This window comes from Dissoconium aciculare (genome assembly GCF_010015565.1).
Source record: "Dissoconium aciculare CBS 342.82 unplaced genomic scaffold K489scaffold_8, whole genome shotgun sequence".
Lineage (NCBI taxonomy): Eukaryota > Fungi > Ascomycota > Dothideomycetes > Mycosphaerellales > Dissoconiaceae > Dissoconium > Dissoconium aciculare.
This window is the reverse complement of record NW_022984958.1, coordinates 498196-512247: the sequence shown is the minus strand read 5'-3', so window position 1 is coordinate 512247 and position 14052 is coordinate 498196. Positions and strand designations below refer to the sequence as shown.

The window sequence follows — 14052 nt, the reverse complement described above, 5'->3', positions numbered from 1 at the left end:
AGATGGAGCCTACGATACAGTCACTGCAGGAGACGGCCTAACTTTCAGGTCCTCCCTAGCCCATTGCGATAATCAGCACTGCCTCCACTCCTACCACTTCACGTCCAACGTTGAGGTGCCTCGGTGGCAGACAGGATGGCGCACTCCCAGGAGGCTACGAAACTCTTGATGGAAGACAAAAAGCATGACCAGAATCATCCTCGCTTGATACGTTTGCGACTCCCGTCCTGGATTGTCGAGGCACCCATCTCGTCTTGCTGAAAGGACTGAGCAGACCGCACCTGGTGGTATGCGAATGCTCGCTGCGCATCCTCGACCTCCTGCTGGTGCATCTGATCATCTGCACGTGCGTGGACCTGAACATTTAGAGCATGCTCAATCTCCCGCTCAGTGCTTCGACGCGCAGATTGCCCACGAGGAGAGTTCATATTCGACTTGACGTATATTTGCCCTTTAGCTCCGTATCTACGGTTGGAAGCAAGCTCAGTGGACCGGTTTGCGAATGATGAATTGTGTTTGCCTGCTTGCGACTTGTCGTACGACTTTTTCGCGTTGACTCGCGCATTCTCTTGTTTTCGCTTCAGGTACTCCTTGGGGTTCAGTACCAAGTTTTTCACCCCTCTGTCGTTGAGGATATCATGCGCAACGCACTTGTTCTTTTGTGCGGCCTCGATGACTCTTTCGACACGTTCGGAGCATATCAAGCTTTCGTCCAAACGATATCCGTTCTTCGATCCAGATTTCGTGTACGAGGTTGAGGAAAGCGGAACGCCCAACGAATGTAGCTGCATCACCTCATCAATGACGACCATGACTCGCGCTTCTGCGTGTGCATTATTGTCGACAACACTCGATTTGACGTCGGTGAGCGTGGTAGCCTGGTTCTTATCATAGTACAAGATCTGGAACGGGGTGAACCTTGCCGGCGCCTGAACAGGGTTCGCAGTCAGAGCGGTGAATAGTCGAGCACAATGCATATGAAGCGAAGCACGCACATCCGAAACGTCATCCATCCGGTCGAGCTGCAGCATCCTAGTCTCCTCGTCGGCTAGGTACCTTCTGGCGTCTAAAATCGTTGAGAACTGCTCATCATAGGCAGGAATTGACACGATGTCATCTATTTCAACAGCTGCGAGGGACGGGGATACGGTTGGCTTGACTTGTTGTACATCCGGGTGATTTGTTCTGTCGAGATCGTTGTGGTCGGGCTCGATAGTCTGATCATCTGCCTCGACACACTTCAAACTTGACTTGGAAATATGGCGAAACATATCATGATGTTCATCTGAAGCTGGGTAGCTGAAACATGTCAACTCAAGATCAGATGAAGCTACCGGGAACCAGCTATGATTATAGTCGTTTCTGAAACCGTCTTCTGGTAGTGCTGCCATCATAAAAGTTCGTAAAGATCGTGCAGTATCAACTCAGATATCGTCCTGTAGCATGTTTGTGACACTGAGTGGTGAAACAGCGAGAAGTGGATTCACAAGCACCTTTGGCAGACTCATTTATATACAGCCATATCACTTCGACCGTGCTGATGGAAACGTGATTACTTTCTTGCTATTTGCGAAAGCTACAGAGATCCGGGCCGACATACGTTGGAACATATTCTCTTTGTTTGGAAATAAAATGGGATGCGTTCTTAGTTTGTTCTCGCAATTCTCTGGAGGCAAGCCACCAATAGGCGCTGCGGAGTCACGCTCCGCCGATCTGGAAGGCGCACGCAATAGACGGCAGGATTTATCTATACAAAGAAAGCAAGACTTCGGAATGTGCACACCAAGCGTATTTCACTGGCGCTTTGTAGATTCCATCGCATTCTTCACCATTCGGCACCACAATTGCATACTTGCTAGCGCATTGGCGCCGTCATAGGCCATGCATGTATGTTCGGCGCACCCATCAAACGGGTGTTTGCGCGATTGGGTGAGAGCAAGATGAGCCGCATAAGCTCAACGCCGTTGTTCGCTTGGGGTTCTTTTCTCGTTAATCCGTCGCAGGTGTATGATCGAGCACAATTTCTGTGGGTAGGCCAAGCCGCCGAAGACGAAGTACGTTGATTGTTCACATAGCTCCTGTGGTTCAGCGGAAATCACGAGGCAGAGACACGCCGCTGTCGTTCGCCCTATTCCGGTGGCTGGACGCTTGCTTCTAAGAGGCTGAATGAGTTATCTACTGAATCAAGTGAAACCATGGTATTCAGAGGAATTGTCAAAAGAGGATCTGTGTGTCCGATGTCAACGTCGACTAGAATAGGGAACGCCAAGTCCCTTGTATGGTCAAGGATGACCTGGTCAAGTCTCTTCTTTTGTGCATCACTGTAGCCGTATGGTCGACCCATCACAAGGCCTGTGATGCGCCAGAATACACCAAGGTTGCGTAATGTTGCGAGTTGAGCCGCCACGACTTCCAGGGGAATGCCTTGTTCAGGACTTTCGCCTACGGATGTCTCAAGAAGGAGAATTCGATCAGTGAAATCGGGCCAGAACTTTGTGCCTGGCATATGCATCATCGGCTCCAGGCACCCGCCAAAGATGCGACCTTGGGCCGAGCCAGTCCGAAGCCAACGCCAACCGGGATTTGGCTGAAGGCGACGGCGCAGCAGCCGGGCAGGATTGGCCCAGAATTTAATGAACTCAGGCGACCATTCGAGAGAATAAGGAACGCCACCCAATGGCTGACTTCCTAATTCGGTGACGACACGCAAGAAATTGTCGACCGTGAATTGCAGAGGCTCCGGATGTTCTCCCAGCGGATATATGGCCATTGGCCCGTAAAAGGTCTGCAGACCCGTCTGAGTGAATATTCCATAGTGAAGTGATGTCGTGTCTGAATAGCCGCAGAAAATCTTGGGGTTCTCTTTGATCAATTGGTAGTCAAGGTGCGGGAGGAGCTCGTGGGCATTCGAGCCTCCTACAGTCGTGATGATTGCTTTAACTTCGGGACGGCGGAAAGCCTCATGAATCTCCTCACATCTTTGAGAGATTTGATCATTGAAATCTCCGGACGGCTCTCCTCCATCAATGATCAGTACTTTGAATTCTTGCTTCACCAGACATTGTTTCGCTCTGGCCAATGCTTGGGTGTAAACTTTGTTCAAGCGCAGAGAAGGCGAGACGAAGGCCACGGTGTCGCCCTGTCGTAAGGGTGCGGGGATGATGGGCTGAATGTCCATGTCTTATCTTCACATCACATTCATGAATCCGTATGTGTTCCCGGGACCGAATCGCGCAGACCTTCTGAGAATACGGGCGCGAATCTGAAGAATGAAGGCCGACACATATTGTCCACACAAATAGCAGATTGGATAGTGATTGTGTCCCTGCAGTATTAGCGCAGCTTCAGCCGAATCGTGGCTGAAGCCAGGCGTCCGCTCAACTGGAGAATGCTTAAGGATTATGGTTTTGGGTCCTAAACCTCGCCGCTGACGATCGCATTCATGGTGCACATGATAGCATAAATCACGGCCCCGAGAAAGCCATTCAATTTAGGCGACGATTTTCATGAATGTTCATGAATTCTTCCAATTGGTACATCCCGCCAGACAAGCGCAGGATCCATTTTCTTTATCGATAAAGCGGCGTCGTGCTGTACGTGACCGAAGACGCGTCTCCAACGCGCAAGGCACATCTTTCTATTTGTATACCTAGGTAGTCATTGATGCGTGGGGTCATCACTATACAAGCAGCGTCAAGACATCTCGATACTGGGAATACAGATCATTGGTCTCTGAATATTTCAATATACGACAGGCTGTTTTAGCAATCTCTAGGACCCGTGGTGTAACGACACGATGTTGGCTATCAACCCTCAGTCTTCTTCCCGGAAGCTCATTCCCAACCTCATACCCTGCAGTGTGAAGCACAGCGGACCGATCACCATTGAGCAACGGCATTGGAACCCTCAAGAGACGCATAAGCCTGTACCTGTCGACGATCAAAATGTCGGTGATGCTGCCAAGGAGACGGCAAGTGCCCAGACAGCATATTTACGAGGCCGCAAATTACAGGGCAAGAAAGTTCGGCTCCCTTCCGGCTACAGAGGCTATGTCCTCGAAAAGACAACAGAGATGCTGCAGCCGGAAGCGACCTCTGCAGACCCCAGAGAATCAAGAGATGAGCAAGGAGAGGAGCGTGAATTGCAGGGAGATGTTCACATCATGGGCGTGAAAGCACAATTTGAGGAGGTCATGGTCTGGGCACATGAAGTAGTGCCTGAGGATGACGATCCATATGTAAGAGGCATCCAGGATTGGATAAATTTGGCGGACGCGGTAAGCAGCAGAGCATGGACGACATTGCTCGAGAGCCGAGCTGATCACACATGATGCAGATTCATACAACGGAAACCCCGCGCGATGCGGCAACTTGACGCCGGAGCGTTTCGCCCAGAGTCCTCAAGTTACCCACACGATCTGTGCCGTTTGACGCATTTCAGAAAGTGCCTAGCCAGAGCGTAAGTCGCCGCTCGGTGGCGCAATTCAGAACCTGATGCATCCTGCATCTCAGCCGGATTCACAATGCACGAGCACAATGCACAAGTCGGTGGTGTATCATGATATTATGAGCATCGTTGGTTGGGATGCTGCATGGCCAAAGCCCGCTTTCTGCTTTCTACAAGAAGTAATCTGGTGTACGTCGAGACACCATGGGCTCGCCAGCCCGTGGGCAAGGATCGAATTGTAAGCTGGAATGCTGAGGTCAGATGAAGCACAGGACGTCGCGGAGGCAGGCAACCGAAACTTACAAGGTGTACTTGAGGTGTTCGTCAATCTCCATAATGGCCGCTTGATTGCCGCAGCGGTAGCAGTAATTGGGTGCTAAGAATGGCGGTTAGCGTTGGTTCGATCCGCTGCCACTGAGCGTGACGTTCCTTACCAGAAAATATGGTCACCACGTTACGGTCTTGACTCCAATTGTAACCTTCCATGACCAATTGATGTGCACGAGCGACCAGGGTCAGGCCGTTGTTGTGATTGAACGCCTCACTGATATCCTGCCCGAAGGTGTAACCAGCACCTCTCGGGCTTATTCCCCATCCGCATCGGTCATCGGGATCTGACCATAGCAGATCACACATAGGACCCTCATGCGGGACTTCCTGAATTCGGTCGAGTGCACGGATGTTGTCCAAAGTATCAATGCTCGGCGACAGGCCACCGTGTAAGCAGAAGATTTGATTGTCAATCAAAGCTGTCAGTGGAAGGTAGTCGAAAAGGTCTGTGAAGAATTTCCAGACATTGGCGTTGCCGTACTTGCGCAAGCACTCGTCGTAGAAGCCGTACACTTGTGTGATTTGACGACTTTCGTGGTTGCCACGCAGGATCGTGATGCGGCTGGGATAGCGAATCTTCAATGCGACCAGCAGAGTCACCGTCTCCACCGAAAAGTAACCCCGATCAACATAGTCACCCATGAAGAGATAGTTGGTGTCGGGGTTGGGGCCACCGATCTTGAAAAGCTCCATGAGATCGTGAAATTGGCCGTGAATGTCACCACATACTGTGACGGGACATTTGACCGGCTGAACGTTGGACTCGTCTTGCAGCACTTCTCGCGCCTTTTCGCAAAGCCTTCGAATATCTTCCTCCGCCAGCTGCTTGCACGCCATGAGATTCTCGATCCATCCGTCCACGGTCGAGATCGGTGGTGGGTCTGTAGATACACCGAGGGCATGCTCTGCCTTGCCGGCATCCTCCATGGTCGTGTCCATTGGTATGGTTTGCTGCCTTAATGCAGCAGCCTCCATCTTTTGCTATGCTGTCCCGCAATTGGGCTGAAGTATGGTTGGGGCACGCTTTGAACGCGCTTGAGGGATTATATGATGGAGGCGAGCACGTGATTGGCGATACGGAACGACCTGTCGTGAGATCTGAAGTTACGGAGTGCGATGTTTTGAGCCGGTTCGTTCGTTTAACTCTGTTTCTTTCCTGCGCAGTACTCGAATCTGAGGCGGACCAAAAGTTTCTAGTGAGCGGTGGGTTGGTGAGTCGTCTGCTTGTGATGCGGTGCAAAGCAGATCAATTGACGGTCGCTGAAATGAGAAGGTGGTTATGGTGGACAAAGTGGGTGTGGATACTGTGAGTCTAAGGCTGGTGGTGGGTGTTTCGAGGTCGGTGATGAAGCAGCAATAGCGGTAGGAGCAGTAGTAGTAGCGCTGTTCAATCGATGGCGGGCACAAACATACGACCCACGCACATAACCCTCCTCCCTCCCTCCCTGCCTGACGTGGTAGTGGTGCTGCTGCGAGATACTGCACTGGCGGGCGAGCGTGGTCTGTGCGCCCTCTTGGCGTTTTGGCCATTCATTCATCACCCTTCCAAGCGTGTGAGAGAAGGAGGGCGAGATGAAATCTGCGGCTTGAGCCGCCGCAGCACTTTTGACTTCACTTCTACAGACAGCCCTGGAGGGGCACGCGACACTACATCTGAGCGGAATGTTCAACACAACGTCCCACTCGGATTATATTCACGAACTACCATGACTTCAGAAACATCAGTAGCCTCTGGGTAACCATGCTAACCTAAGACCGTTGATTGATTAAACGTTGGGACTATTCACAGCAGAAGTCTTCAGGACATTCTGATGTGCAATGACGTCGGTGTTGAACGCGATGCCATGCCAGACAGAGATCGAACGAATGCTTCCAACAGTATCTTTGCGACCTCCGAAGTCACCAGGAACTACCGCCAGTTGCCTATGGAATCCATGTTTTGCTGCTGGAGCAGTTGTGCTGGTTCGACTGAGGCTGGGGGGAGGATGAACCGTCAGTCGCAGTGTGCGCACCCCGTTTGGACTGTTCTTCCGCCAGGCTAAGCTGTAGCACAAAGTCAAGATCGCTCATCTCTGTCGCGCTGGCGGCGCCAGATAACATAGGCGACGTTCGCGGCGATGTCTTTGCCGAGGATAACTTGCGACCTTTCTGCTTGGCTTGTCTGATGGGAATATCGAAGGAACGCGCGCTGGGAGACGTGGCAAGGCTTTGTCGAATGGCTTCGGCAATATCGGCATCGAGCTCATCATCGGATTTGACCGCAGCCGAAAACCTCGGTGACGGATTTTGCTCCGACATGGGAGCACTTGATTCCCATGCACCGTGAGCAGCGCTGCTACCGACCGTGCTAGCCGTTGCGCTCGCATCCGACATCCGACGCAATGCCTCTTGCTCATGTGACTCTTGACTCAGCATCGCTGCGTAAGCAAGCATTTCTTCCTCGCTTCCGTCGAGTAGTTCCGTGCCGAAACGCCCTGCGAAGCGCTGTGAATCTTGTCTGCGTTGCTGCTTCTCTCGATCAAGCTCGGACCTCTCATGAGCAATGTAGTCCTTCAGGTTCGATCGCACGACACCAGTGAACTTGTCTGCCGCAGCGTTGCTACCGCGCTGACCGTGGCGGAGACGACGTTTGCTCGACTTGTATTGATCAGCAGCGGAAGAGCTGAACGACCAGTATCTGAGCTGATTACCAAGCGACACCATTCCACGCAGAATCGTTGGGTCAGGGTCCAGGCTGATCGCACCGGCAGCATAAAGATTGATACCTACACCCTGGGGAGAGGCATTGGCTCGTGCCAGATCCCGCCGAGCACGAGAAGAGAATCGTGAATGGAGTGTCCGAATAGGGCTTCGAGTAGATCCTAGAGGATCCCAGGTCTGTACCAGCCCATCGTTACCACCATGCACTAGGTAAAGAGATGTCAGAGCGAGTGATGATATTTCCGGCGAGTCTGTATTGATAATCCGGACAGGTTCAACAATGCTTGCGGAACCAGCTGTTTGAGGGATAGGCGAACGAATGTCCCATACCAAAACAGTTCCCAGCTTGGTGCCAATCGCAAATAGACGAGCCCGATGACCCGGGACATCTCCAGAGTTTGAGGCGGCGCTTGTCGGAGATTGAGGAGTCATTGAAGGCGACGAAGAGGTCGATTTGCCTGAGAAATTCAAGAGCTGATCCTCTGAAGCCGTCTGTGTGGCGTAAAGAGATGAGTCAATTGCGGCTGATAGAATCTGCCCGATTCTCAGACCACCCGTAGAGTAAGTGGTGCTGCGCCATTCTTCCACCATTGGTCGTGGAGTCGAGGAACCGTCATATCCTCCACGTGCGAGAGAGTCATTCAATCCCTCGAAGGTAATGTTGGCTGTGGGCGAAAGCGCTGGAGATGGCGCTGCTCCAAAAATTGACTGAGGACTCGTGGGCTCCGTACTCCCGACAGTCAACGGAGGTGTTGAAATAGAATCCACAGGAGCGTCGTCCCGTACTCTGCAGCGACTGTAGCGGCGGACAGGATTTTGAGATGGTTCATCATCGCTGCATCGTATGACAACAATGTTTTCTCCCGCAAAATTGCCATCGTCACCAGCGAAATCAACCAATATTCTACGCTGCATGTCCCAATCCAAACAAGTTCTCTGAAATTCTCGTGGCTTACGCGAGGCAAACATCTCGATCTCCTTAGTCTCGTGCTGAATCTGATCTTGACTCAAGCACATGCCATTCCATGAACTGCGAGGAGAATAACTTCCATCGTAGGAACTGTCGGCGTAAGGATCGAGGCGTGCAATTCGTCGGCTGGCTTCGACCAGCTTCCAATAAACGCTTCGCCCGGCGAGCCATGCATTCCGCTCAGCTGCTTCCAGGTCGGTTCGTGCGCCACTTTCAGACGTGACGCGCTTCGGGAATTTTGTCAAATAGAAAATCTCGCCCAGTGCATTGACTGCCGTTGCCCATATACGGTTCTGCGCGTATCGTGCTGGGCTGTATTCTTCGTCGATAGCAATGGCGACAAGAGGGACCCCCGGACTTAAGACCCAGCGTGCGGTCACCTCGCCTCGATCGAGTCGATGATCGCGACTGTGGTTGTTCTTACCGGCCACCGCTCCGAGGCTGTATGAAGTGATCACGCCTAACGATGATCCTGTCAATAAGCCGACCATTCCGTCGCTCACAGAGGGTATGGAGTTGCACTTGGCTATCCAGACAGCTGTCACAGCTTCTTTATCGGGAACAAGCTTTGGAATGCCAAGAGCTGGCATCGATAGAGCTGTCGAACCAGCCAGATAGCGACCTCGCATTTCTTCTGTCGATCGATAATACGTCAAGCCTCCAGGGAAACCTTCGCCATAGACCATCCCGAAAGGTCGACTGACGTCCATAGAGTTCGGCACACCTACAACTTCAGCAGGTCCTAGCCCGTATTGCGCATCTCCGGGAAATCTTTCTGCGAATTGCAGAAAGAATTGAGGATCAGAGAGACCCCAATTGTCTACCTTGAGTGCGGTGGGATCGCTTGAAGTGGCGGCTCCGACATCATCGGCTCCGTGTATGAAACGAGGAAACCGCTGGCTGTTGGTGCCACCGCTGTACGTTGCGTGAAGGTGATTGACAGTTGTCAAAAGCTGCGACTTGTACATCACCACGGGCAATGCAGTGCTACCACGCGGAGCATTGGAGGAGCTTGCACTCTGCGCGGGCTTGCCACGAGCCAAAGAGCGCAAGAGCCTCGTACGTATGATGTACTCGCTACGCCACGAAGCAAGCGCAGTCAAGCGGGTGAATGATCTTTTGGCAACTCGTATGATACCCGAATCATCATCGTCGGAGTCATCTGCGTCTGTCTCGAGGGACTGTGACCCAGGGAAAAAGTGGGCGAAGGCGCTCCGCCATGCATGAGGGCCATTGACAAGAGCATGAAAGCGTTTAGAGACGAGAGAGATAGATGCCAGATCTGTTGGCGAGAGCTGAGCAAGAGATTGTACCAAAACCTCTGTCAACAAGTCAGCTGTTGTTGACCATGCACGAAAAAGAATTACCGACCATTCGGTAGTTCCAGTATCAGAGAGCGTTTGTCACCTGGATTGCCCGGCTTTTTGATCACTTCAAACACCGGCCCTTGCTTGCGCTTCGGCGATGGACTCAAGGCATTCTCGTACTCGATAATGCGATTGTATGCAGGTGGCGACGGTGAATCAGGCGATTTCAATCGGCGTTGTGGACTCGTTCGCCTTCCAATGAGGGCAGGTAGCGAGGGCTCCGTCGTCGCGTCCGACGCGGCGCGCTCGACGGGATGCGAGACGACAGCATTGGCCGCCGCATCAGCGTCTGATGCTGCTGGCCCGGTGGCGCTGTCTGAGTGGTCGTGGTAGCCATGTTGGGAGTCGAGGGAGTGGGGTTGCTGTGACTCGGCTAGATCTGTTGCTGGGAAGATTGCGGATGGCTCTGGTTGCATAAAACGTGCGGAAGATTACTGGAGAGAATCTGAGAACTGAGCCAGAAGGTGTCTGGGTCAGTTGCGATGGCTGATGAGGTTTGCGCGCGTTCGTAATGGTGAGCTGAGTTGATGTTGGTTGATACCAGTTATGTCGCAGATGAAGGGCGAATATAAGGCGGGCATGGCGGAACCACCGCGCGTTCGGGCAATTCGACGCCGCCGAACCGCCTCCCAGCGGCTTTCGGAATAAATCGTGAGCAGTGATCTCATCCCGACACTAGTTGCATCACAACATGGCCCACAGTGCGCCGACGCTGAAGGTCTGGTATGCTACATACCTGCGCTACAACTTTAGGAATGCGCATCGTGATGTTCTGCTTACAACGTGACTGACTTGTACATGGTTTAGAAGACTCGCTCTCGATCGGATTTGATTTCGTGTGTAAAAAAATACCTGCTAAGGCACATAAAGCCTCGAATACGCCGCAATGTCCGTCCGACAGCAAATACATTTGGTGTAGTTGCGGGCAGCTAAACCCACTCGACATTCATCACACATGCTCAAGCAGCCGCACGGCCAGACCAAAATGGTGCGAGGCGTTGATTGGCACACAACACATTGCGGCCCTCCAGCTCCCATGCCTTCAGCTCCGCTTTCCCAGGTGCCGCCTCCACTTCTCTGCGCCCGCGCTCTTGCAGCTGCTCGCTGAGCAAGAAGGAACCCTTCCAAATCATGCTCTTCCTCTTCTTCGGTGAGCGGTTGCAAACGCGGTTGACCGCTGGACCGCAATCCACTCAATAGTTCCGTGCTTTTGCGTTGTACATCTCTCTGATATTGATTCCGAGTCAACGGCCGAGTCATGTTGAGGCTATGTGCAAGAAGGCGCGCCTCTTCTCGATCAGCGGCAGTCTGTGGATCAAGCAGGCGAGCGAGGGAGCGGAAGTCCATGCCGGCATCAGGGACGGGTGTACCATCACGACTGCGGCTAGGGTATGGATGATCTTGAGTTGGTGTTCGCCGACCTTCGTCCCCCCTTTCGTCTTCATCCTCCCAGGGATCGACATCGCTGTCATTCGTTGTAATTATGCTTGTCTCATCATCTTCAAGTTCGCGCGCTTCATATTCACCACTCGTGTCAATATCACCGAACCAGCCGCCTTGCTGCCACCAGCGATAAATGCTATCGCTGAATTTCTCCTCATCCTGAAACGTGCCGGCTCGATGCTGACGTTGACGCATCTCATCCTCAACGTCAACATTTGTATCAACTGGCAAATTGAACTGGCCATCGGTATCGATCAAATAGAATTCGAGACCGGGCTCAAATGCGTCCACAGAATGCTGCTGTGCTGAATTCTGCTGCCCTTCCCCTAAGCCTGCGGCTTTAAGCAACAACGCAGGTCGGTACTCTATGCCAAGGCTACGCAATGCGAACAAGATTAGTCTGGCCTGCAGGCGGATGAGCAGCCAAAAGATTCCCTCGACGAAATCAGTAGTTAACTGCATCCTACTTCTCCGTTGCGCCAGACCTACACCTGTGTCGGTATCAGGAGAATTTGCAGTCTCGTCCTTTGGCTTGGTAGGACGAGATTTTCGTTCTCTGGCGTAGGGCGACTGGCTAAAAGCAGCATTTTGCTGGTCTGTATATCCAATCCCACGAGCAATTCCGTCATCAAGGAGTTGGGGTGGGATCAAGGCACGCTGCCTCTGTTCAATATTGGACGCCATCTGGTCGATGCGTTTTTGTTCGAGCCAAGTCATTTGTGAAACTTGGATCCTGCTCCCTTCATTGAGGTACACGGCCTCGCTAGCGGCTGTAAGCACGTTGAAACCAACTTTCAGTAGCGTGGTGTAGAAGTCCTCAGAAAGCTTTATCCGGATGACCGGGTTAGACGAGAAGTGGACATTTGCTTGCAGATTATTGTATGCCCAGGCCAGACGCTGGCGGAACGTCAATCCCTCAACAGCGGTTGCGGGAATAGATGATGCCGTGACAAGCATGGCCAAGCCGTAAATGAAAGCGCAAACCAGTATGCCGACCAGGATCAGTAGGTGAGGGATGAAGCCGACCATACAGACCGTCGGGAAGCGTAAGACGCCAATCTCGGCGATGTGATTGCTGGGCATTGAAAAAATCTTGGAAAAGCTCCAAAAGAATGCAGACATATAGCAAGTTGCCCATATGGCTGTATTGATGAGCCTCACCCGATCTCTAAGCTTGGTCACAGCTAGGATTGCGCTGCTCAAATGGCTAAAGCATGATATCAAACATACTAGTAGCACTTCTGGTGGAACGTTCAATCTCTGAAAGACGTCAGCACGCGTCATCAACGTGAATGCGGTTGCGCCGAGCGTCGCCTGGGAACCGCTGCCTTCAAGCTTTGGAAGCCCGAAGAAGCCAAAACCTAGGGCGTTGCTGAGCATGGCTTCGCACTCGGCAAATGCTAAAGAGTGCTCGAAGATGGTCATCCCGGTTTCCGGCACTGGCTGCCTGCCCTGCAAGGCGCAAGACAGCGTCTCAAAGAATTGCCCAATGCAAAGAGTGATGAAGAACCAGTAGAGCAGGGCGAGTGAGCCTTGACGAGCGACCGGGTCTTGGTCGGAAGGATCAAACGACATGCCGCGTGCAGCGCAACAGGTGGCATCGTCTTGCCAGAAGAGAAGATTTGAGCTGAGGGCGTACAGAAACCCGCCATCCGCGCCGAAGTCAATGGCCGGGAGTTTCGCCGGATCACCATAGCGGAGGAGTGGGTAGTCTGGCGATGTCTGGCACTTTAATGCTTGCAACATAATCAAGGTCTGCGCCAGGAAGGCGCCGATTGGGATCGAGTACAAAGCAAAGAGGACAGGGCGGCGAAGTTGCAGGCGTTCACGAGACGAGGCGTAGAATTGCGTCCGATTAAGAAGGATAGCCTGCACGCAGGTCAGAATCGAAATCCCGTCATGTCCAGCAGCTATCCTCGGTCATACGCACCACAACGAACGTTGTTAAAGCCCATCTTGATGTCAAGTATGAAAAGATTCCTCCAAAGTTCTTCAAACGTCCAATCGCATGTGTTATCCCCATGACAAACGATGAGGAGGCCTCCTCTCCAACTGCCGCGTTCGATGCGCTTTGTAGGAATCCGGCCTTTACTGATGCAGTCGTGCTGGCAGCTAGCGATTTGGCGGTATGTGCAATAGATAGATTGGCAGTTGAAGCGGTGGCGTCCGCGATTACGCTTCCACTTCCGAGTATCTTCCGAGCTATCGTGTTGGCCACCTCCGGTGCATCATGAAGCATTCGCGTTCCCGCCTGGTAGGCATGTTGGGGAATAGCTAAGAGGGCATCCATCTCGGAAGGCGCAGGTGTGGATTGACTGCAGCGTCGCTACTGACCGAGAGCTGAAGGACGAGGGCGTCGCGGCTTGATCTTGGCCCATGACGTTGCGACGCGACAACATGTGATTGCTGGCGTTCTCGCAGAGTTGAGTATGACGATGGCAGCTGCGCGGAAACTCAAGTGAGAAGCATGTTCGACAAGTGAGCGAATATTGTAGTGCCCGTTCGATGACGAATATCCGTAGTACACGGTTGTGGAGGGAGAGGCCGGCGGGCGGGTCAGGTGAGGAAGAGGTATTGTATTGCGCAGTCCAATACACATCCAGTACCTTACAGACAGTCACCCGTGACGAAAGGATGAAGGAGTACCACCAGTTGATATTACAGTAGTAACTACCTTGTAAGCACGCTTTACTAGATGCATTAACGCGGGCCACGTGAGCGCGGAACACACGGGGGCGCGGAACGCGACTTCTGAGGATATCGACACGTCAACTTCAACACGCGATGGCACCACCG

General features: G+C 52.5%; 6 protein-coding genes across 6 annotated transcripts; 1 reads left to right on the top strand and 5 right to left on the bottom strand.

Moving 5' to 3' along the window:
* Positions 1-24: 24 nt before the first annotated feature.
* K489DRAFT_250390 (uncharacterized protein) lies at positions 25-1642 on the bottom strand. Its single transcript, XM_033599950.1, has one exon. It carries the CDS (start codon positions 1392-1394, stop codon positions 195-197), a length of 1200 nt encoding a protein of 399 aa, XP_033458582.1. The 5' UTR covers positions 1395-1642; the 3' UTR covers positions 25-194.
* A 486-nt stretch (positions 1643-2128) lies between these two features.
* Positions 2129-3178, bottom strand: K489DRAFT_432502 (peptidase S66, LD-carboxypeptidase A; the record flags this gene model as incomplete). Its single annotated transcript, XM_033608490.1, has 1 exon — positions 2129-3178. One exon carries the CDS (start codon positions 3176-3178, stop codon positions 2129-2131), a length of 1050 nt encoding a protein of 349 aa, XP_033458581.1.
* A 618-nt stretch (positions 3179-3796) lies between these two features.
* On the top strand, positions 3797-4330 carry K489DRAFT_321271 (ribonuclease H1 small subunit; the record flags this gene model as incomplete). Its single annotated transcript, XM_033601532.1, has 2 exons — positions 3797-3925; positions 3983-4330. 2 exons carry the CDS (start codon positions 3797-3799, stop codon positions 4328-4330), a joined length of 477 nt encoding a protein of 158 aa, XP_033458580.1.
* A 286-nt stretch (positions 4331-4616) lies between these two features.
* Positions 4617-5715, bottom strand: K489DRAFT_321989 (calcineurin-like phosphoesterase; the record flags this gene model as incomplete). The annotated part of the gene is made up of 3 exons (XM_033601584.1): positions 4617-4689; positions 4750-4822; positions 4881-5715. The coding sequence occupies 3 exons, from the start codon at positions 5713-5715 to the stop codon at positions 4617-4619; spliced, it is 981 nt and encodes a 326-aa protein (XP_033458579.1).
* A 734-nt stretch (positions 5716-6449) lies between these two features.
* On the bottom strand, positions 6450-10359 carry K489DRAFT_381541 (uncharacterized protein). The gene is made up of 2 exons (XM_033605145.1): positions 9818-10359; positions 6450-9767 (listed from the first exon to the last, which is right to left on the bottom strand). The coding sequence occupies exons 1-2, from the start codon at positions 10227-10229 to the stop codon at positions 6700-6702; spliced, it is 3480 nt and encodes a 1159-aa protein (XP_033458578.1). The 5' UTR covers positions 10230-10359; the 3' UTR covers positions 6450-6699.
* A 260-nt stretch (positions 10360-10619) lies between these two features.
* K489DRAFT_381540 (uncharacterized protein) lies at positions 10620-13812 on the bottom strand. The gene is made up of 2 exons (XM_033605144.1): positions 13187-13812; positions 10620-13125 (listed from the first exon to the last, which is right to left on the bottom strand). The coding sequence occupies exons 1-2, from the start codon at positions 13544-13546 to the stop codon at positions 10669-10671; spliced, it is 2817 nt and encodes a 938-aa protein (XP_033458577.1). The 5' UTR covers positions 13547-13812; the 3' UTR covers positions 10620-10668.
* Positions 13813-14052: the final 240 nt, after the last annotated feature.